The sequence below is a fragment of the Scyliorhinus torazame genome, chromosome 7 (assembly GCF_047496885.1).
Source record: "Scyliorhinus torazame isolate Kashiwa2021f chromosome 7, sScyTor2.1, whole genome shotgun sequence".
Classification (NCBI taxonomy): Eukaryota; Metazoa; Chordata; class Chondrichthyes; order Carcharhiniformes; family Scyliorhinidae; genus Scyliorhinus; species Scyliorhinus torazame.
The window spans coordinates 54,517,633-54,542,307 of record NC_092713.1 but is presented as its reverse complement, the minus strand read 5'-3'; the positions used below and the strand labels follow the sequence as shown (position 1 = coordinate 54,542,307).

The 24,675-nt window shown below is 45.4% G+C and overlaps 1 protein-coding gene across 1 annotated transcript in view; it reads right to left on the bottom strand.

Annotated features, from left to right (window-relative positions):
* LOC140427342 (uncharacterized) overlaps nucleotides 1-24,675 on the bottom strand; it is a 157,405-nt gene that overhangs the window by 78,533 nt on the left and 54,197 nt on the right. Inside the window, exons 7-10 of the mRNA XM_072512894.1 lie at nucleotides 22,668-22,741; nucleotides 17,444-17,539; nucleotides 8,824-8,956; nucleotides 1,538-1,587 (exon numbers count right to left, since the gene is read on the bottom strand). Coding sequence (XP_072368995.1) covers nucleotides 1,538-1,587; nucleotides 8,824-8,956; nucleotides 17,444-17,539; nucleotides 22,668-22,741 — 353 coding nt within the window. The remainder of the gene's footprint in view (nucleotides 1-1,537; nucleotides 1,588-8,823; nucleotides 8,957-17,443; nucleotides 17,540-22,667; nucleotides 22,742-24,675) is intronic.

Here is a 24,675-nt window from a genome sequence, read left to right as displayed (position 1 = left end):
TGCTTCTCACAGAGTCTGGTGAGTAACAGGACTTTTGGGTGCAATCAGGTTGAGTAGAAGATGCAATGCTGTACGTTTAGTAAAGCAAATTCTAGTTCATTCATGGAGTTCGAGTATCTTTACAGAAACCTTTAACTTCCTGAGAGGTATTGATGGGGTGGACGTAGAGAGGGTGTTTCCTCATGTTGGAGAATCTAAAACAAAGGGTCACTGTTTAAAAATAAGGTGTCGCTCATTTACGACAGAGATGAGGAGAATTTTCTTCTCAGAGGGTCGTGAGTCTCTGGAACTCTCCTTCAAAAGGCAGTGGAAACAGAATCTTTGAATATTTTTCAGGCTGAGCTAGATGGATTCTTGATTAACAAGGGGACAAAAGGTCATCGGGATAGGCAGGGATATGGGTTACAATCAGATCAACCCTAATCTTATCGAATTTCCGAGCAGGCTAGAGGGGCCGAGTGGCCTACTCTTGCTCCTAATTCATATGTTTGTAATGAAAAACTCTTGAAAAATCCCATATAGTTTGAAAGACTACTTAAGATAGTGCGAGCAATCACCATAATCAAAGATTAAATAAGTAGGGACTATTTGCATTCTCTATGTGAAATGTGTTATGAATTTTATCCTTATTTATTCTTAAATAAATGTATTAGTTATCATGGTTAGTTTAATATCCCCCAATTCAAGGCACCATTCAAACGCAGGGATGCAGGAGGCTCTATTTGATTTTGTAAACAGATTACCAGAACTAAGTTGGTTGTTAACCTTCAGGCCATGAAAACTGCTGAAAGGAAGATTATCATCAAAAATACAGCCCCCAGATCAACAGGGGTAGGTTTGCTTGTAGAAATTGCTGTGAGTCTGTTGAGAGGGAAAATGGTTCCTTAAAAAACATAAAGTAGAACACTGACCCAGTTGAAACAATACAATTCAATTTAACCTGAGACTATTCACATCCTTAAGGATTTAAAAAATCACAGCAAATCAAATCCATATGTGTTCTTCCCATTGAAAGCACATATGTTGCAATGTCAGGATCATTGCAAATTGTGATTAATTTCTAAATGTATTCCCTTTATTGTACAGTATGTGAAGGCTTATCATAGACACTACAGCACAGAAATAATTTATTGAGCCCATCACCTCTGCAATAGCACCATTTTGTTCAATTGGAATTACCCATCAAATCCCACTTTGCCTATTGCCATTCATATTCTTCATTGAGAATCAAGAACTCCACTGCCAGATATAAGATAGTGCCAGTTGGCACTTGAATGGAACGTCGTATTGCTACTGGGTACATTTTCTGCAAGGATACTCACAGATTGTTGACTGGCTGCATTTACAGTAGTGACAACTTTGCTATGAAGCCCTGTGCGTATCATTAACTGAAAATAGTAATGGTGAATATGCAAGTAGAACCAGGAAGTATTCCTTTCCATATTGTCTGAATAATATAAACAAAGTAATCTTGTTCTATTTTTGTAATTGATGCAGAAATGTTACTGAGATTCGCTAAGGTTTTTGCCAGTTGTACCTTCATGCGTGGTCATCGTTGCTTCTTCCCCAAGTACCCATGAAGTGAATCTGCATAAAGAAGTACCATCATCATCATTAGAAATCAATATTTCAATCAATAAAACCTGCGCATCGGTCGCGGGTTTGGAGAAGAAGTTTGGGATCCCGCAGGGGGAGGTTTTCAGGTATATGCAGGTGCGGGATGCCATGAAAAAGGATTTTCTGACATTTCCAGTGGCACCACTCTCCTCATTGTTGGAAGAGATGCTGTCGGTGATGGGGCTGAAGGGGGTCATCTCGGAAATTTTTGGGTGTCTCTGAAGAGGATTAAGGCCAAGTGGGTGAAACATCTAGGGTGACATCAGGATTCACAAGTGACACAGGCAAATAAAAGCAGCTGTTTGGGTGAGTATGGGCAGGTAAGTATTTACTGCTTTTATTTTTTTGTTAAAATATTTTTATTCTCCTCCTTTTTCACATTTTCTCCCAAATTTGCACCCACCAACAATAAACAATAAGCAGTAACGAATATAATGTCAATCCCCATATCAATAACAACGATCCTATCCTCCCATCAAACCCCAAACATTAGCCCGCATGTTACCATAAGCAAATGACAAAAAGGAATCAGGAATCACCCATAGTCACCATTAACACATACAGTCCCCCTCCCTCCATCCCTCCCAACCCCCTCCCCCAACTAATGTTTGATGTTATCCAGTTCTTGAAAGTGCATAATGAATAACGCCCATGAATTGTAGAACCCCTCCATCCTTCCCTCAGTTCAAACTTAACCTTCTCAAGAGTCAGGAATTCCAACAGGTCCTCCCGCCACGCCAGGGTACAGGGTGGAGAGGTTGCTCCCCATCCCATCAGGATCCGCCTTTGGAGCGATCAACGAGGCAAAGGCTACAACATCTGCCTCCGCACCCATTTCCAAACCTGGCTGGTCCAACACCCCGAATATGGCCTCACGAGGGTCTGGGTCCAGTGTCACGTGCACCACCTTAGAGATTACCCTAAAAACCTCCTTCCAGTAATCCTCCAGCTTTGGACAGGACCAAAACCTATGAACGTGATTTGCGGGGCCCCCCACAAAACGTTCACACACATCTCCTAACCCCTAAAAGGGCCGGCTCATTTTTGCCATTGTGAGATGTGCTCTATATACCACCTTCAGCTGTATCAGCCCCAATTTTGCGCACGAGGTGGAGGCGTTCATTCTCCGGAGCACCTCACACCAGAACCCCTCCTCCATACCCTCTCCCAACTCTTCCTCCCACTTTGCTTCGATCCCTTCCAGTGGTGCCTTCTCCTCTTCCAAAATAGCCCCGTAAACCGCTGACACTACTCCCATCTCCAGTCCCCGTCGTCAGCACCTCCTCCAGCAATGTGGAGGCCGGCTCCACCGGGAAGCTCTGTATCTCCTTCCTGGCAAAATCTTGAACCTGCATGTATCTAAACATTTCTCCCTGCTCCAGCCCATACTTAGCTCCCAGATCCTTTAATCCTGCAAACCGACCCCCAAGAAACAAATCTTTTAGTGTCTTTTTTTAAAATTTAGTGTACCCAATTCATTTTTTTTTCCAATTAAGGGGCAATTTAGTGTGGCCAATCCACCTGGACTGCACATCTTTGGGTTGTGGGGGCTAAACCCATGCAAACGCGGGGAGAATGTGCAAACTCCACACGGAGAGTGACCCAGAGCCGGGATCGAACCTGGGACCTCAGCGCCGTGATGCTGCAGGGCTAACCCACTGCGCCACTGTGCTGCCCTTCTTTTAGTGTCTTAATCCCCTTCTTCTCCCATTTCTGAAAATTTCCGTCCCACTTCCCTGGCTCAAATCTGTGGTTCCCCCGAATCGGCATTTCCCTTGACCCTGCCCCCAAACCCGAAATGTTGCCGAAACTGCCTCCAAATTCTCAAGAAGCTATTATTAGCGGACTCCCCGAGTATTTCCCCGGGGCCATGGGGAGCAGCGCTGTTGCTAGCGCCTTCAATCCCGACCCCCTGCACAAACTCTCCTTCATTCTAAACCACTGGGAATCAACCCCTCTGATGCAGCTCCACACCTATTTACTACTTTTATTGTTTATAGTTTGTACAGTCTTTATTTTGTTGTTTATATATTGTAAAGGCTATATTCTGTAGTAACGAGGACCAGGAAAGAAGGGCCCTCTAAGAATTAATATTAATTGATCTTAAATATTTTCCAAAAGGTTTAATTTAAAGGAGTAAGTCATGGCAGGAGAGCTCAAAACAGTGGTGTGCACCTCCTGCTCTATGTGGGAAGCCAGAACATTTCCAGTACCTGAGGCCAGTCTGTGTTCAGCTCCACCTCCTGGAAGGCCGGGCTTCGTAGCTCAAACGGTGGCAGGGGACACTGTGGAGCATCCGTGATAGCATGTATAGAGAGGTGGTCACACCGCAGGATAAGAATCCACAGGCAGAGCAAGAGGACTAGGCAAGCAGTGCAGGAACCTCCTGTTGCCATTCCGCTGCAAAACAGATACACCGCTTTGGACATTGTTGAGCAAAATGGCCTTTCATGGAAAAGCAGCAGCAGCCAAATGCATTGTCCAATGGCTAGCTCTGTTGCATAGGGGTGGAGTAAAAAGTGTGGGAATACAATAGTTATCGGGATTAAATTGTAAGGGGAATAGGCAGGCATTCCTGTGGCCACAATCGAGACTGCAAGATGGTACGTTGCCTCCCTGGTGCTAGGGTCAAGGATATCTCAGAGTGGCTACAGGACATTCTGTAGAGGGAGGGTGAACAGCCAGCGGTCATGTACACATTGGTACTAATGACATAGGTCAAAAAACAGGGATGCAGTCCCAAAAGCAGAATATAGAGAGTTAGGAAGTAACTCTTAGGCTTAAACTAAAATGACAGGGGGATGGGAACCTATGCAGGGGGTCAGAGGAGGGGGAAATAAGGATAAGAACAAAAGACAGAATGGGGAATAAGAAAAGTGATAAGTGGGGAAATCAAGTGCCAGAATCAAAAGGGCTGCAGTGCAAAATTATAGGAACGGGACAAGGAATGTCACAAAGACAAGGCTTAAGGTTTTGTACCTTAATGCACAGAGCATTCGCAATAATGTGGATGAATTAATCGTGCAAATAGATGTAAACGGGTATGGTATAGTGGTGATTATAGAGATGTAACTCCAGGCTGACCAGGGATGGGAATTGAACATCCAGGTGTATTCAGTATTTAGGAAGCACAGATACAAAGGAAAAGACAGTGGGGCTGCATTGCTCATTAAAGAGGAAATTATCACAATAGTGAGGAAGGATATTAGGTCTGACGATGTGAAATCTGTGTGGGTAGAGCTAAGAAACACCAAGGGGCAAAAAATGTTAATGGGGATTTTATATAGACCCCCAAACAGTAGTGGTGATGTTGGAGATGGCATTAAGCAGGAAATTAGAGACACATGTCATAAAGGAACATCTGTAATTATGGGTGACTTTAATCTGCATACACATTGGGCAAATCAAATTAGTAACAATGCTGCAGAGGAGGAATTCCTGTGTCATGAGCTCAGTTGGTGTTACAATGGGACGGGATGATTCCAGAATGGAACCCTGGTGTAAAAGACTGTAACGATTAATTTTCTTTTATAAAATGTAGAGAAACAGAGTCACAGGACTGCTAATTAGTTTTAACGACAAGAAAAACATTTTTTAATGAACACGAAAAAAGATACAATGCCCATTTACACTTCCTTAGCTTAACAAATGCACACAGATTTTAATAGTAATGAGGCTTGCAAAGTACATCTTTAAGCTACTGTTAGGAAAGCAAGGCAGACTTAAGGGAATTAGATCTGCATTGATAAACATTAGAAATAAGGTATAGTTTTAAGTGTGCTTAGTTTAATGTTTTTGTTCCTCAAAAGGTAAAACCTATATTTAGATTCATGCTGGACAAAGGTGTTTGTATGTGTGGAGGTTGGTTAAGTTCCAACTGTGTTTCTGTTGTCCTTAGAGAGGGCGAAGGCGTGAAGAATAAATAGGCCATCAGAGGTATGTGGGCATTGCTTAGCAATTGGTACCTTGTAAGGTAGAGAAGCTTTTAAGTTTTAGTTTAGCTAATTTGATTGCAGGTGAAGACAGAGCCTTTGGGAGTAATCATCTCTCAACTCTGGCAGAAGAAAAACTGGGCAGGATGGGAGCTGCAAAGAGGTAGATTTCCGAAAGTACAAGTTACAGTACAGATAATCAGGAAACTGCGATAGAAAGAATATTTACAACAGCTGGAGTTAAGCAAACAGAGACCAAGGCATTTTTCAGAAGAATGCAAAGAAGTATAAATAAATTGTTCTGAGTTAAAGAGACAATTACAGTAACCAGATTTAAAGGGAGGCAGCAGCCTTCAATGGTAAACCAAACAGCTGATGCAATTTTAATAGTCTGGGAATCAACAATTAAAGCAATTGTAGTTTGCACAGCAGCCAAGACAAAGAAATCGTAAAGAGCTTGGTGTAAACTCCTGGACTGGATTCACTGTTGAAAGTGGGGAAGGAAGCGTTTCTTAAAAGGGTAATTTCGAAAAACTGGTCTGGATTTTGGAATTATTTTGAGAGAAGATTTTAAAGCATGTTTTGGGGAGTGGAGCTTAGAAATGTTCATGTGATCACCACTAAATGTAATGATTAGACCGTGGGCCGGGGTGAGTGTGGGCGGTGGGGTTGAGGGTGAAGTGGGAGTAAGGGAGGGGGTGAGGGTGAGGGTGGTGTGGGGGTGAGGATGGGAATGAGGGTGAGGGTAGTGTGGAGTGAGGGTGGGGGTGGTGTGGGAGTGAGGGTCGGGGTGAGGGTGGTGTAGGGGTCAGGGTGAGGGTAAGGTGATGGTGGTATGGGAGTGGTGTTGGGGAGGGGGTTGACAAGCATGGCATGGGGAACCACAAGTCAGTGGGGTCTCACTCCCTCGCCCACGGCCAATCTCCACCCTGGCAACTTCCCCTTCATCTGGGTCACTGACCACGTCCAGGGCCCTCTGCTCAGTCACTGTCAGTGGCTGCAGGTCCGGCTATCCCCTTCCAGTTTTCTCCCACTCCCGGCGGTTATGGATGGCCTTCTTCTGAGGGGGAGCAGAAAACGACAGTGTTAGACATTCCGACTGACGTATGCAGTCCAGGGGTTGAGCAACTGGTGGCCCCAGTGGCCAAGGCAGGTGGCCGTGGTGGCCGTTATGGGTCCCGGAAAATGATGCAGGGTGGGGGTTCAGACACCCTCCAGGTGGGGGGGTGGCGGTCAGGTTATGGATATGTGGGACGGGGTTAGTGCCAGGGACACAGTGTTGTCTACTCACCCTGGCTGCCCTGAGGAGGTTGTGCAGTTTCTTCTGGCACTGCTGGCCGGTCCGTCAGTGTTGCTGGTGGCGCTGACTGCCTCTGCCACCTGCTCCCAGTCACGTTGAATGCCGGTGGCTGCCAGCCTCCTTCCTGGGCCGGGGTACAGGGTGGCCTCCCTCTCCTCCACCGCATCCAGGAAGGTCACGCGCTTGGCATCAGTGAACCTTGGCACCATTCTCCCCGCTGCCACATTGTTGTCTGGAATGGTGTGTGTGGGGAGAGCAGTGTGTATATTCGGCTGCAGCACGGTCATCCTCCTGAGTGTCAACCGACTAATCCCCCACCATTTCTCATTGGAATCAATTATGTTCCACCTGCCACTGGTACTAGCCCCTCAATAGTCGCTGACTCGGTCCAGGTGTGGCGGCGGTTTTGCTGAAGTGGAAGTCCACGAATCCTGCTCCAGCATCAACACTTGGGACGGGATTCTCCGCCCGCATCACCCTGCGACCGGAGAATCCGCCTGATGTCACTGGACGTCTCCATTGTATGCGGCTCACCCGTGGCGTTCCTGCGGCAGGCGGGGTGGCAGAATCCAGCCTTTAGTCTCAGGAATGGAGAATCCAGCCGATTGTCTCTGAGACCAGAATCCTGTTGTACTCAATAGACTTGGAGGGACGGATCATTCGTAAACATGTGGACCACTTGAGGAGTAGAGCGATGCTCCAGCAGTAGTGTTGGCATCACCAAAGTACCAGTCAACCAGTTATAGACATAATCGATGTCTCCATGGAAGCAAGCAGTAATGAACTGCCTATGCGAGAATAGGTACCTGTTATTTGAAGTTCCTGTTAATATCGATCCTGTGGAAGGATCTCAGACTACAGAATTACATTGCTCTATAAAAAACAGAAAACCCCCTCAAAGACTCAATTTAAAATTGTCCAACTCTTGTGTATAATGTTTGGTCAGAGCTGAGGACTGAGCGGTTATTGAAGATTGTATAAAGGAGTTAAAGGAGGAGGGATTTGGTGATTGTCCCTTTAAGGGTAATACAGCAGAAGAGGGTTACCTGGCTTGGGGGAACCAATTGAGAATGAGAGTGACCAATCGCTTCAGGGGGTGGAGTCCTCTTTTAGGCAGAAGATTTGTAGAAGACATGTAGGGACTGGGGCAGCTGGTGGGGTGTTCTGGGGCAGCCGTGAGGCTGCAGGGCACTGTACAGTTTTTCTTATTAATAAATACCTTTTGTGTTTCTCAAGACGTCTGCAACATGCACCACTACAGTATCATCTCGGCAAGTGTGAAAGCTGAACATGCGGTTAAGGTCACTATGGGCCGCACATAGATAGAGAAGGGGTTGGGATCAAAGTCCGACATTTTCATATTTGTGCTCATTTGTTTTTCAAAGTTATTTGAAGCCAAGCTCGAGAACAAATTTGGCTAAGGTTTATTCAGTTAAGTTTTATCTTAAGTGTTTTGTTATTTCAGAGAAAAGGGGAAAAAGGGAGAGACATATATGGTGAAGGGCAGATAGAGGTTTTCAATCATCTGTATTTTGACTATTCCTTAAACCTTCAAATTGAATTTTTTAAGCATGTAATTCCTCTTGAAGGACAGTCAACAAGTTGACAGTAATAGTGAGGGGGCAGCAGACTAAGGAATGTTTAAAATGTGAGGTGGATGGCAGCAGTGAGAAGGGTGGAGAAGAGTATTCATTAATATGGATCCAAGCGGAATAGTAATGCGAGCAAGTAGGCTGAGTGATGGTAATGAGAGTACAGTAGGAAGGGGAGAGTAGGGGTCATGGTAAGACCAAAAAGAGGGGAAAAGGGGATTGGAAGGAAAGATGGAGCTCTTGACATCTTTCCCCCCTCATTTGTTTACCTGCAAAGAAAGAAATAGAAAGAGAAAAGAAGCAGCAGAGGAGAGATAAAGAAGAAATTAATAATGTATTACATTGCAAAATATAATTTAAAAAAAATGTTGGTTAGATTTACTTGTTTCCTATTGCAATTTGTGGTTTCCAATAGCCATGGGTTTCATCCCACTCTAACTGTCGCAGGTCCATGTAGATGCAATGTCTGTCGTCAGTGTTAATTCCTTGAAGGTTGGGTGGAGAACTGTTGTCAGCTGTTTTAATAAAAAATTCCATAATTAAAACTCTTGTTAAATTCACAGAAAAAATAATAATCTGCACGTATATAGGATGTTTCACATTCTTCAGCTGTTGTTACTCTTGAAGCATAGTCAATCTTGTATTTTTGGACAAATACGTTCATAACGTTCACTTCGTAAGGTCATATGATCATCAATGCATGGTTCAGTGACTCACTGGCTAAATTGTTGAATTGTACACACATATGGAACTGTACTAAATCCTTCAAATGACCCCTTTCCTCAATAATTAAACCTCAATAATTATAGTAGATTCATGTGAAATGTCCAATTATTTCCTGATTGTCATAAAAAGCTGGGGGATGGGGAGGAGGCAGTTCATCGGAATGAAAGATCTGGGTCACCCATTTCCACTATTGCAATTGTGACGTTATAGAAGGAGGATAGGAGTACTCTGGCAACATCATAACCTAAGGTATGATGTTAGAGAATGGAAGGGGTGGATTTGAATTGTCTTGCAGCACTCTTTCGATGGTCTCATTCATTTTTGCGACCTGCTACAATCTTCATAACATGGCGCTCCAGAGATGTGTGGACCTTGAAGAGGATGAGGCCCTGAAAGGATGCAACCCATCGAAGAGGAGAAGCAAAAGTTGGCAGAGGAGGAGTGAGAAGAGGAAGATGATGCAGAGCATGGGGGAGCGGGATGCTGTGCAGGGACATGGTCGGGCATAACACGAGGTTCGAATGTCTCGCCAGGGTGCCATTAACATCAGGGATCATCTGATCCTGGCGCGCCTCAAATGACCCCCTCAGCCCCAGTGGGACCGAATGGTATGGCTCTCACCTTGCCCTGCCTGTGTTAACACTTTATGTGAAGGTGCGGCCTGCAACATTTGACCTCTTACCACCAATGGAGGATGATTTCACCAACACTGCTGACATAGCCTTACTCTCCTTCACCACTTCACACCTCTTTCCTTGTCCCTGCCATTAACTAAAGGAGGCTCACACCTCTGGTTTCAAGTATTTACATAATGGAAAAAGGTGCACAGCTGCAGGAAGAATCACTCCAGGGATTCTGCCAGTGCTCTGCCCGATGAGATGGCCTCTGCATTTGCCCACTCCACTGGCCTCGGAGGAAGTGCAGACAGCTTACTCATTTCGCTCTGCGTGCAACCAAGGTGATGTGGAGGTGACTGTGTGGTCATTCTCCAGGCTGCTGCACCTGCACTATTGTGGATGCTGACTTCAACACTGGGTCCTACTGCACAGGGGTGCAGGAGACCGAGGATGATGATGGCACCACATGAGGGGTGGCATATTTATCCTCCTTGGTGACAGCCTCAGCCCCTGGCTGGCATTCTGAAGGGCTGGGGGAGAGGAGGGGCACCAGCCATCCTTGTGCCATTGGGGCCACTGACTGTATCGTGCTGCTGGAGGGTGTGCTTGGGTGTGACAGTGCTTGCTCTGAATTCTGCTGTGGCTACACTTGGACCAGTAATGTGTAGCCACCTAAAATGGCTGATTCCCTATTAATTTGGCCAAAACTCGATTTAAAATGGCTAACCGAAAAGGCTGATGGGAAAAGCAGCCAACAGGACACAAACGGACAGCTGCAGACAGAATAGCATATTCGGCTCTGGGGAGGTCGGCCCAGATCGATACTCAAGACTATTAGCAGCACATCAACCCAGACATCTGCAGTTTAATCGGCTATCCCCGGGAACAATTGCAACATATTAGCAATTGAATGCCGGGCCAGACCTGTCGGCGCCTGCAGTGGCCGAAACAAAGACAGGTGAACGACCACCCTCCGATCGAGGAATCGCCCCGTTATTGGACATATTGAACCCAGTGATTGAGAACAAGTCCAATCACTTGGGACTCAGGGTCAAGGGCCGCCCCGAGAGGCGGGAAGCCCCTGGGCCCTATAAAGTGAGGGGCCAAGTTCAGATCTCTCTCTCTCTCCCTTCTTCACCTGCTCGAGACCTTCGCAAGAACATCGACCAGAAACAGTAAGTCTGACTCCAGCGATCGCTACCCGATAAAGACTCCTAGCCATCGATCCGTATCAGCCTTTTTGAATCCCGCGGGCCAGATCCGATTCGATAAGCCAATCGTTTCCCTGACCTGGTGGGCCCTTCCTAAAGTTAAGTATTGGCCAGTAGTGATAGGTTTCTATATAGATAGTAGGATTATTGTGTAAGCATTAATTGTTGTATATAATAAATGACCGTTGATTTCAATCTTACTAAGCGGTGTGCTGACTTATTAATCATAACTCGAGCTTGAACCACGTGGCGGTATCAGAAAGACACCTGGCGACTCGTGAGCAAAGGTGACATAATCAGAGGTAATAAAACTAAGGCTAAAAAGAGCAACAAATGGCGCAGGTCCAGCACCTTGTTAGCACTGCTGCTTCACAGTGGCAGGGCCCCGGGTTCGATTCCCGGCTTGGGTCACTGGCTGTGCGGAGTCTGCTGGTTTTCCCCGCGTCTGCGTGGGTTTCCTCCGGGTGCTCCAGTTTCCTCCCACAAGCCCCAAAAGACGTGCTCGTTAGGTGAATTGGACATTCTGAATTCTCCCTCAGTGTACCTGAACAGGCGCCGGAGTGTGGTGACAAGGGGCTTTTCATAGTAATTTCATTGCAGTGTTAATGTAAGCCTACTTGTGACACTGATAAAGATTATTATTATTGTCTGCACCTTTGGGAAGGACAAGAAGCAATCATGAGAAATGACTGGAGAAAGCAGAAGACTGCATTGCAGAGGCTTCTTGATTGGACCTCAGTGTTTGGCACCACTTTTAATTTCAATTGTAATCGAGTGGGAAATGGGAAAAAGAGTGTAAGCGATGTGCACTGCATTGGGAACAGCGTGCTGTTTGACAAAACCCTGGCAAATATGTCAACTAGAAGAGTCAATTTGACTCAGTGGCAGAACTTTTGTTACAATGACTAATGGTGGCACACTGGTAATGCCACTAGACTTAGTAATCCAGAGGCCAACCTAATGTTCTGGGCACACAGGTTCAAATCCCACTACAGCAGCTGGTCGAATTTAAATTTAGTTTGATTTTTTAAAAATCTGGAATTCAAAGCTGGTCTCAGCAATGGTGGCTATGAAACAATCATCAATTTTGTTGCAAAGACCCATCTGGTATTCTAATGTCCATTAAGGAAGGAAATCTACCATTCTTACCTGGTCTGGCTCCAGACCCGCAGAAATGTGGTTGACTCTTGATGGATCTCAAGGGTAATTAGGGATGGGCAATAAATGTTGGTCTTGCCACAATGCCCACATCACATGAAAGAATTAGAGAAAAGTTGCAGGGGCAGTTTGACAGGTTGACAAGGGGTAGGGCAGTAGGGCAACTGCGCAGGGCAAGAGGGGTGCAATATGAGTATGGGGAGAAGGCGAGTTGCATGCTGGCGCATGAGATACGGAGGCAGGCCGCGTCTAGAGAAATATTGCAGAAACGGACTGGGGCTGGAGGTGTGGTGTCGGAGCCGGGTAAGATAAGCGAGGCATTTAGGGAATACTACGAGGGACTGTACAAGGCGGATCGGAGGGAGAGGTTTCTGGACAAGCTGGAATATCTCCAGGTGGAGAAAGCAAAGAGGCAGGCGTTGGAGCAGCCCCTAGGTCTGAGGGAGGTGCTGGATAGTATCAGGGGAAGTCGGGGAAGGCCCCAGTGCCAGATGGGTACAGCGGAATTTTATAAGGAATTTGCAACAGCCTGGCACCACATCTGTTGGGGGTGTTTTTAAAAAAAAATATGTTTTATTGAAATTTTTTTCCCAAACAACAATTTTTCCCTTCTTACAAAGCAAATGCAACAATAACAATACAGAAATTTTTAACAATACACAAGTAACAAAACCCCTTTATCTTTGACCTAAACTAAACTAACCCCCCCCCCCCTCCCCCCCTCCCCCCCTTCCCCCTGGGTTGCTGCTGCTGGTCATCTGTCTTCCCTCTAACGTTCCCCTAGGTAGTCGAGAAATGGCTGCCACCGCCTGGTGAACCCTTGAGCCGATCCTCTCAGGGCAAACTTTATCTGCTCCAGTTTAATGAACCCCGCCATATCATTTACCCAGGCCTCCAGTCCGGGGGGTTTCGCCTCCTTCCACATGAGTAGGATCCTGCTCCGGGCTACTAGGGACGCAAAGGCCACAACGTCGGCCTCTTTCGCCTCCTGCACTCCCGGCTCTTCCGCAACTCCAAATAGAGCTAACCCCCAGCCTGGTTTGACCCGGGCCTTCACCACCCGCGAAATCACTCCCGTCACTCCCTTCCAATACCCTTCCAGTGCCGGACACGCCCAAAACATATGTGCGTGGTTTGCCGTGCTCCCGCCACACCTCCCACATTTGTCCTCCACTCCAAAGTACCTGCTCAATCTTGCTCCCGTTATGTGTGCTCTAGTTAGCACCTTAAATTGAATCAGGCTAAGCCTGGCGCATGAGGAAGAGGAATTTACCCTGCTTAGGGCATCAGCCCACATACCCTCCTCTATCTCCTCCCCTAGTTCTTCTTCCCACTTTCCTTTTAGTTCGCCCACCGACTCCTCCCCCTCTTCCCTCATCTCTCGGTAAATCTCTGACACCTTGCCCTCTCCGACCCACACCCCTGAAAGCACCCTGTCCTGTATCCCCTGTGTCGGGAGCAACGGAAATTCCCTCACCTGTTGTCTAGTAAACGCCCTCACCTGCATATATCTCAAGAAATTTCCCCGGGGCAACTTATACTTTTCCTCCAATGCTCCCAAGCTCGCAAAAGTCCCATCTATAAATAAATCTCCCACCCTCCTAATTCCCAACTGGTACCAGCTCTGAAATCCTCCATCCATTCTTCCTGGGGCGAACCTATGGTTGTTCCTGATTGGGGACCCCACCAGGGCTCCCCGCACCCCTCTCTGTCGCCTCCACTGTCCCCAGATATTCAATGTTGCCGCCACCACCGGATTCGTGGTAAACTTTTTAGGTGAGAGCGGTAGCGGCGCCGTCACCAGCGCCTCTAAACTCGTCCCTTTACAGGACTTTCTCTCCAGTCTTTTCCACGCCGCTCCCTCGCCCTCCATCTGTTGGGGGTGTTTAATGAAGCACTGGAGAAAGAACAGTTGCCAGAAAGATGGCGCAGGCAGTAATCACGCTAATCCTGAAAAAGGTGAAGGACCGGTGGAATGTGGGTCATATAGGCCCATTTCACTATTGAACACGGATGTGAAAGTATTGACTAAGTTGTTGGCGGGGAGGATTGTGTCCCAGGGGTGGTTGCAGAAGATCAAATAGGCTTCATGAAGGTCAGGCAGCTCGCGAGTAATATAAGACGGCTGTTGAAGTAGTGATGAAACCGTTGGGGGCTCTGGTACCGGAGGAGGTGGTGTCCATGGATGCGGAGAAGGCATTTGATTGGGTGGAGTGGCGGTACTTATTCGAGGTTTTGGGAGGCTTTGGGTTTGGGCCGAGATTTGTGGCATGGGTGCGGTAGCTGTAAGTGACGGCAAAGGCTAGCGTGATGACGAATAATATGAGCTCATGGAGCTTTGACTTACACAGGGGGACGAGGCAGGGGTGTCCCCTGTCGCCGTTATCATTTGCGCTGGCCATAGAGCCATTGCCGATGGCTCTCAGGAGGTTGGCGGAGTGGTGGGGGATTATGAGGGGACAGAGAGAGCATCGGGTGTCATTCCATGCCGATGACCTGTTGCTGTATGTTTCAGATACGCTGGGGAGTATGGGAAGGATAATGCACCTGCTGGGGAAGTCTGGAATGTTATCGGGGTATAAACTGAATGTAGGGAAATGTAAGGTTTTCCCGGTGAATGAGCTGGGACGGTGGGCAAATTTAAGTTGACATTGGTGGGGAGGGTCCAAGTGAGGAAAATTAATATTCTGCTGGGGTTCTTGTTTATTTTTCACGCTCTCCTGATCTTTATATCAAAGGCCTTTTTTTGGAAATTGGACACGATCATATCGGACTTTGTATGGGCGGGGAAGGTGCCGAGGGTCGGGGGACCCTGCTTATTAGGGAGAGGCAGGAGGGGGGGTTGCCATTGCCGAACATGCTTTATTATTATTTAGCAGCAAATGTGGATAAGGTGCGGCGATGGTGGGAAGAAGAAGGGGTAGAGTGGGTTAGAATGGAGGAAGAATCTTGTAAGGGGTCTAGTTTGAGGGCAATGGTGATGGCAGCATTGCCAATGGCCAAAGTAGGTATTCAGGGAGCCCGGTGGTGCAGTCCACGGTGAAGATATGGAATCAGTTGAGGAGGCATTCTAGGATGGAATGGAAGTCGGTGTTAACGCTGCTCTGCGAGAATCATGGGTTTGAGCCAGGGAGGATGGATAGTGTATAGAGGAGGTGGAGGGAACTGGAGCTGGTCAAGGTCAGGGATCTGTATTTGGAGGAGGGGTTCGCCAGTCTGGAGGAGCTAAGGGAGAGGGTAGAGCTGCCGAGGGGGAGTGAGTTCAGATATCTGCAGGTTAGGGACTTTGCGCGAAAGGTCTGGAGGGATTTCCCGAGGTTGCCGGGATACAACCTGTTGGAGCGACTTCTGCTTCCGGATGTGGAAGGGGAGGGAAGAATTGGGGATATATACAAGTGGCTGGGGAGGGCAGGAGGCGAGCGGGTGGTGAAGATCAAGGAGAAATGGGAAGCGGAGTTGGGAGGGGAGATCAATTGGGGAGTATGAAGTGAGGCACTGCATAGGGCAAACTGGACCTCCTCCTGTACAATGTAAGATGGTGCACAGGGTGCATATGACTTGGGCGAGAATGAGTGGGTTCTTCCAGAGGGTAGCAGATGAGTGTGAGAGGTGTGGGCGGGGGGCCAGCGAATCACGCGCACATGTTTTGGGGTTGCGAAAAACTGGAAAGGTTCTGGGTGGGAGTGTTCACGGTCTTAGCCAGGGTAGTGGAAGAGGAGGTGGACCCGGACCTTTTGGTGACGATATGTGGGGTTTCAGAGAAGCCAGAGCTCATGGAGAGGAGGAAGACCAATGTCATGGCCTTCGCCTCTCTGTTTGTACGCCGGCGAATTTTACTGGAGTGGCGGTCGGCATCGACACCGGGGTTAACGGCTTGGATGGGTGACCTGAACGACTTCCTGTGGTTGGACAGGATAAAATATGAGTTAAGGATCTCTGCAGAGGGGTTTGAGAAAAGGTGAGGAATGTTTGTGACTGTGTTTGATTGAGGAGCTGTTCGTCGCAGTGGGGAGGGGAGAGGGGTGGGGGGGGGGGGGGGGGGGGTGGGGGGGCGGGAGTGGAAAGGGGAAAATTTGTACAGACTGTATAGTTGATTGCTGGGAAATATGTTTCCGGGTGTTTATGTGTTGCAACCTGTTTTGATACATGTTTGTAATAACATACATTAAAAAAAAAAGAATTAGAGAAAAGGAGTGATGGAGGGCTTCACTGTCAGTTTTGTCTTCTTTTAGGTGAGATGCCAATCAGTGAATCCGATGCAGTAATTTGGAATCAACCATCCCATGGGTGCACTTGTGCAACAGCAGGGGAAGCCTCAATTCCTCAATCATGACTAAAGCAAATTCTGTGGTCACTACCTCACTGCTAAGTGTGAACATTACTGTCACATTTGCCGACATAGCATCAGTGATTTCACTTCAATTTGTTAAATTGTCAACCTAGGACAACACAATGATTTCCAAAACCATGATACAAAGGTAAGTACTGCCTTTCGTCCAGAATAATGGACAGATTTCACACTCTCCTGACTTATGTGTGCACACTGGCTAGCCTGCTCACTTAATTTTTATAGATAAATACATTTGTTGACAAAACTGGCACCATGGCCTGAAAGTTTCAACAAAAATAATGCACAAAGTTAGTTGTGTCAAATTCTGTTGGGATCAGTGGTTTCTGTGAGAACCAATTTTGTAGAATCTTACAGGACAGAAGGAGGCCATTCGACCCATCATGCCTATCTGGGCTCTTTGAAGGATCGATCCAATTAACTCAACCACCCCCCCCCCCCCCCCCCCCCCCCCCCCACTCTCTCCCCATAGTTCTGCAAATCTTTTTCTCTTCACATACAGTGAAAATTACTGTTGCATCTCCTGCCAGCATGCTTGCAGGCAGTGATTTGCAGATCCACAACAACTTGCAGTGTAAAAAAATCTCTGGTTCTTTTGCTGATTATGTCACAACTGGATTATCTTAATTTATGGAAACAGGAATGATTCTTTTTTCATCAATGGTGATGATTCAAAATTTCCTGGCATGTGTCTAAATGAGACAGTTTAATGATGTGAACTAATGCTCATTAGGTCAAGACTATCCAAAGTCATTTCCTTACAGCCTGCCTAGACAGAAAACCTTTATCCCTTCAGTCTGGGTGATTCAAATTGGAATTCCAGAGGTGAAAGGACAATTTAATGCAACTCAGTCCCACATACAGAGCCTCCTGTAAGGATGAGCCCATTCAATCCAATTATAGTTTTATACTGATCTCAGTGAGGTTTAATTAGTTGCTTACCTGCAACAACTATTTTGATCTCGACAACTGATGAACCTGGGAGACTGACAACGCGTCCCACAACCTGTGGCGCTGTAAGAATATAATCTCCTACAGCTTTAAATTTGATAAAAAGAAAATAAATTAATGCTATTTCATCACAGGCTGTTGTTAATCAAATACAGTAGATTTAAATGAAAACAAATCTCAAGTAAAATTTCACTTTGATTCTATTCAATTACTTGTCTAATTTGGAGAAATGTTTTGTAAACTTCAAAGATTCCTTGAAGAGAATTCTCGTTACAAACTGGATAATTCTGGTGCAAGGGTGAGAGGTCAGGGTTTGAACTTGATTTCAATTCAGCAAAGCTTTGAACAAGAGTCCAATGCTCCTTGCAAGCACAAGAGATTTAGAACTGGACAATGTTCATTCAGAGACAGCAATATCACCAAGACAAGTGTCAGCTCCATCATTGGAGTCACTAACACAAACATTCCAGTCACCTTCATGATATAGAAGTGAACAACATAGAACTAAGGTTGGGACAGATATTAGTAAGAAACTAGACACTGGGGATAGCCATGTTATTCAGCAGCCCCAAACATTGCATTGTGTGACTTACTGTAATAAATGAGGCTTGAAATAGTCAGCCAAAGTGTGTGATTGTGCACTATGCTGATGACTAAAGTGACTCCTTGTTCTTAATACAGTGAGCAACACACTTATCTCTGAAAGGGTCAATGATTTATTGCATGGGGCTCTTTCAATATCACATGGTCCAATATGAAAGCCATGATTGTTCTTTATTCGGAACCATTGTGGATTATTTCCTGCATTCTTTCCTTGAGTATCTGGCAACAGATTTCTCAGAAACCTTGCTTCATCTTCCTAGTCAACCTTTGCATGATCTGGTGATGAAGAGTCTTTTTTTACCACCTTCCACCTCATTCTCCTTCTAATCATCCTCTGGAAAGTGTACAGTGTTTAGAATGCAGCAGATAATCACTGTTCTTGAAACCTTTGCTGGCCTGTGCTTTGATGATCCTCCACACCTTTCAGAGCACCCAAAATGGGGTTGCAACATTTATTTGTTTTCTCCATAGTGATTCTGGTGGACTTGAGGGCTTCATTATACATGTATTAAGCTGTGGAGGATGAAGGTTTGCAGATTGAGGCTCTTAAACAGGGATCCCTGCAACCATTTCAAGCAGATCGCCCAGTCTCCATTTTGCAGATAATTTGAAGTCAATTTAATACTGATTGCCAAAGGTTACAATAACCAGGGGCATACATTGTTTTACCTTTCACTCTCAAGGTATTAGTCAGCTCCAGAGTGGACTATCACTTCAGTCCCCGACTTCAGCCCAACACAGGATGTGACGAACAGGGAACAGCTACAAATCCCCAGAGGCTCTTGGTCATCAAATTCTATGAATTCTATGAATCCTTCCAGTGCTATGTTGTCGAGGAGACAGTGCCCAGCCTCAGCGGGTGCGTTTAGCTTGACTCGTTAATAATGGACAAGAAGAGTAGCAAGAGCTAATATGGACATATTATCAGCTCCACTGACAGTTTAGCGCCCTCACAGTGACAGTCTATGATCCTGAGCTAACAATCTAGGAGCTTAAAGCAGAACAGACCCTGGATGAATACTGAGTATGAGATGTGTGATTGTTAAAGGTACCTTAATGCCTCGACAGAATTGTTGTTCAGCACCAGCAACATGTTTCACATTGAGTAAGTAAAATAAGGATAAAGAATATTAAATTGTATAACAAAGTGTTGTACAATAAAATTGCTTGCGTTATGTTACAGGGTGTATGTGATTTTATTTTTACAAGATTAGAGCCTCTGAAGGAAAATAATTGACAACCCCAGAGATAGGTGACACCTATCTGGGGTGCAATGCATATCCCCGCTATTCAATCAATCCACTCAAATCAGTGTCCGGTTCATCGTGGTAGGTAGAGTTGTTTATTGAATAACAACGTATCATGGCAGCTTCCTGGTTAACAAATATTCATGTACAAAATCAAATGGTTGGTAGCAGTTACCAGCTACACCTTAATAGAAAGTTGTCGTTTTCGCAAGATAAGATTTGACGAGTTCCCATTCAGGCGTTCAATGCAACATGAGTTCCAGAACTTGCATCCTGTCTTTGGGGAATCCTGCTACTTGAAGAAAGCTTATTTTTGTCCTTGATGTTTGACAGGGTCCACAGAGAAGGACAAAGTGTGAGGTCCACCTGAATAGAACATCTATCACTTAGATTCGGTGGTGTACTGTCGATTGATTTATGTGACTGTGGTTACCACAAAGCTGCCTGGAATCACCCAGTGGTATAACATTTCAGTGCTGTAATCACTTTAACAGCTACTGACAAGGCCGTGTTCCTTTTTGAGATGGGCTGCAAATCTGTAGACAGGGGAAGGCATAAATCTTCAATAGTTTATGGGGCGGTGGGGGTGAATAATTTCCTAATGCACTACCTCATAAAATAACACAAGTAGGACGTTTGAGAACCACATCGAGTGGTATTAACACAGTTGAATCAAGTATCTTCTGTGATGCTTCATTTCCTCAGCTAGCCGTTTCCATTTCTTTTCCCATCTGACTTTTGTAACATAGAAATTAGCTTGTAGTGAAAGTTAATCACCCACTCCAAAATTTACATTTCCCTGAGATTCTTTCAGAGAAGCTCCTGACCCCAAACAATCAAAAAACAGTGATAGAGAAAATCTCCAGAAGCATCTCAGAAAGCTCCTCACCATTGGGCTCCTTTATCAAGTATCTGGGCTGGGGATGTTGCAGAGCTGTGCCTACCAACATAAGTAAAGTGGTACTGCTGTTATTTAAGTAAAGTGGTGTTGGCCAATACCAGTTAAGGTCCTAGTTGGGGAAATTGAAGAGACAATTTGACCACAGCCATCTATCCCCTTTTATATGTGGTATGTTGGTTCAAGTCAGATCGTAATAATGAAGAGAAATATGCAGGTTGTGAAATTTTGATGGCTATTTTCTGGGGTAAGATTGCATTACGATCCCAGATCAGACCCCAACAGTGGCTAGGATGCTGGACAGAAATCCCAATACTTTAGTTTATTTGTAAGAACGTGAGGAAAGAATGATTCACTCCAGGAGTGACTGCATGAAGTTTGGTTATTTTAAAAACAAAACTTGATTATAAATAAAATATTAAACTTTTTAACTTTAACCAAAAAGAACAGCTTACAATTACCCCTTAAGCACTACTACTCAATTTCCCATTAAACAACAAGAAAGAAAAACATACAGCTCTTAATCTATCTTACTGTGGGAGAATTGTGGCCTCAGAGCCAGGCAGATCAGAATTCAATTCTTCTCCTCGAAACCTTCTCCAAAAACTAACTCTCTAAAGGTTTTCAAAATGTCTCTCTCTCTAAAGCTTTTCAATATGTCTCTCTGAATTCCTTGGCTCCATCCTGCAATTACCTCATCTCCCCAAGCTGAAAAACAAAATTACTTCTGAAGACTGAAAAGCATATTAACTCCCCAGGGACTGTCCCTGTCAAATCACAGTCCATTAGTCCAGACTGAAGAACATATTCCTTGTCCATTTCATCTCCTGGATGCTAAAAGCACCCAGACCCTGCAAAACAGAATTAGTTTTAAACAAACATGACCACTGCAGTCATCCACACTCTGACCCCAGACCTTTAACCTTTAAAATGCCCAATACTTAGAATCCAATATTTCTAAAGTCTTCCAGTCATCACAATTGCATCAGTAGGACACTACCCTATTTTTTCTCTTTTCAATGGGGGCAAATCAGAGAAAGAAAATCTAGTCTTTTGTGTACACATCACCATTTTGATTGCATGTTACCCCACTAAATTACATTTATTTTAAGGTTTAACAAGCCTATGTAAAAAGTAAGATAATGCCTTGGAATTTTCTATGGGTGAGATGCGTAGTGTCTTGTAATGTGGGCAGCACGGTAGCACAGTGGGTAGCACTGTTGCTTCACAGCTCCAGGGTCCCAGGTTTGATTCCCGGCTTGGGTCACTGTCTGTGTGGAGTCTGCACATTCTCCCTGTGCGTGAGTTTCCTCCGGGTGCTCTGATTTCCTCCCACAAGTCCCGAAAGACGTGCTGTTAGGTAATTTGTACATTCTGAATTCTCCCTCAGTGTACCCGAACAGGTCCCGGAATGTGGCGACTCGGGGCTTTTCACAGTAACTTCATTGCAGTGTTAATGTCTGCTACTTATGACAATAAAGATGATTATTAATATTCAAAGTATTTCTTCCTTCCACTTAATTTTCACATAGATATTCACTTCAATGTAATTTGATATTTCTTCTTGATGAACCCCTCTCAAGAGAGCATAGAGATTGTTGCTTTGCAGAACACGTTTCAAGGTTAGACTGATTTTGTCGTGCTGCTTCCTTATCACAGGAAAGCTTTTTGTCAAAACGTACACCAGGGCCTCTTGCTGCTGCAATGAGTGTCATAATATACACCAGTATATCATGGTGCAGACACACACTGATGGACACAAGTGGGACCAATCAACGTACACAACACCGCAGCCAATCACCAGTGAGAGCACACGCACTATAAAGACAGGGGACATCAGAGTTCCCGCTCATTCGAGTAGCAGCCAGCTCGGAGCACAGAGCTCACAACCTGCAACACAGACATTCACCATGTGCTGAGTGCATCAACTGATTAGGACAAGGCAAAGGTCTTTAGTTAAACCTGGTATCGTATTTACCCACAGTTGAAGTATGTTTAAATAGTCAACCTTTTAAAAAAACAGTGTTGCACTACTTCAAGTGTTGGTGACCTGTATGTGATCCAGAACACCCAACACATCAATGAGGTTCTACAGGAAGTATAATCATGTAAGGTAAAGGTAAAGTCCCCATAGTCCCAGATGACCATAGGCTGCTTTCCCCTTTTGGGGGAGAGCTGACTGGTGGTGATTTAACCTGTGGATCGCCACAGCTCAGGTGAGGGGCAAGGTTTAACCTCAGCTGGTACGGCTTCAACTTGCACTGCTGGCCTTGCTCTACATCACAAACCAGCTATCTAGCCTACTGAGCTAAACCGGCGCATGTACCCAAGAACTCCCAAGGGTGCACCTGGTCTGTGTGATTTTAAACATACTTTGCTTAACCCATACGACAAGATTGCTTGGTCTGGTGAAATTCCACATATTACAAGCTGATGTCAAACTGACTCCAAATTCCCCCTTCCATACCTGGGATCTTACAAGCCATTTCAGATTCATCAGAACAGTTTATTGACGCTTTCTTGTGTGGTAAACTCCGAATACTGCAGGGAAGAAAAGTGTGCATGAGCGGTACAGGACAAAATAGTCAGCACACTAACAATGGTACAATTATTATATCATTTTTAAACTCCTAATTTGAAAATTATTTTCTCCTGTGACATTGGTAGTTCGTGGGCGACCCGCTTGCAGCACTCCTACCTTTTACTCAGCCTCAATAGGTGAATGTGTCAGGATGCGTTTTCCTCCATTTCCCTCCTGTCCCCAGGTTATGGGAATGTAAGTTACCTGGCAGTTAGTGTATTGCTTGACCATGTGGCTGAAATCCACAATGACTAATATTTTCTGTACAGGGAACTCTCAGCCTTGTGACTACCACCATCTAGCTGGCTGAGATAGCACTGTAACTACTTAGTTACCAGGCAGTTTGAAACATCAACGATCATTTAAACGGTGTTGTTTCAGAGACGGCAATTCCAATTCTCTTCCTGCTCCTAATGGAGCACTAAAGCAAATTTTCATCTATTTCCATAGCTAATTATTCCTGGAACAAGTGACTACTCTGTCGCCAGAGGCTTATAGCTTGAGGGGCACCACTCCACATCAAGTGTGGCTGATCAGGAGTCTCCCCTGGTCTTACCGCCAGCCATTGGCGCATTCAGAAGGATTTGCATGTTGATACTCAACCTGTTTGGTCGCACCTCCCTTTGTCACTAAGACCTGGGGTAGGACTCGAACACGGAGCTTCTGGCTTAGAGGCAGGGACACTACCCACTGGGCCACAAGACAGTCTGTGGTTTCTGTGGCCTTGCATATATGTGGAGTCTTTTATTGTTGTGCATCCCTTCTTCTATTCTTCTAAAATGTTGCCAAATTTCATAAGCTTTTCCATTCTGGAATGGAACATTTACTGAATATAATTTATTACCCACTGTCAACATTCAACGTTCTCAGATTTCCTTTCACATTGTTAGCATTAAACTCCCATGTGAAGTGGAGTAAAGCAAGACTTCTCTCTCTGCCTTGCCCCATGCAATGTGCCTCAACCTTCACATCAGGGCAAGGTTATCATTTCTTGTGCCATTTCAGTGCTAAAATATGGCCAACAGTTGACGAACTGTATGAAGATGGACTTAGCTCAATATATTCTAGGCCACACAGAAGCAAAATGCTGCAGATGTTGGAAATCTGAAATAAAAACAAAAAATGCTGGAAAAACTCAGCAGGCTGGGCAGCATCTGTGGAAAAAAAAGAAAGTTAATGTTGCAGGTTTGTGACCCGTCATCAGAAATTATTCTGATGAAGGATCACAGTCATGAAGGGTGGAGTTTAATGGAGAAATTTTGAACTTCATTTGTGGCGGAGTTTACAGGGAATTTCCCGCCGGCTTTGGGCCAAGTGCTGGCAAATGAGATTTGGTAGGTAGGTCAGGTGTTTTTCATGCGTCGGTGCAGGCTCGATGGGCCAAAGGGCCTCTTCTGCACTGTATTTTTCTGATTCTGTGAAAGAGCATGTCACTCAGTTCCTGACGTTTTCTTAAGCTCCATCCATGTGCTTAAGAAGGTAAGAAATAGGACCAGGAGTAGGTCATTTGGCCTTTAGGTCTATTCCAACATTCAATAAGATCATGGCTGGTAGTTGACCTCCACTTCGTTTTCCCACCCGATCCCCATATCCCTCAATTCCTTCACAGTTCAAACATCTCTCAGTCACACCCTTGAATGTACTCAATGACTGAGCATCTACGGGTCTAATGTAGAAAATTCCAAAGATTTACAACCCTCAACTATATGATTACTGCAAGAGTGTGGTAAACCACTGTGTTCTGATATTAGAGGTTGTATGGTAGAACCTGCACTACAGGTTCACCTGTGGCCCCTGCATGCTAGCTCTGCCCAGGAGGCGGGTTATAAATATGCGTGGCCTTCAGCTCGCAGCCATTTTGTCAGCTGCTGTGGGAGGCCACACATCTGATACT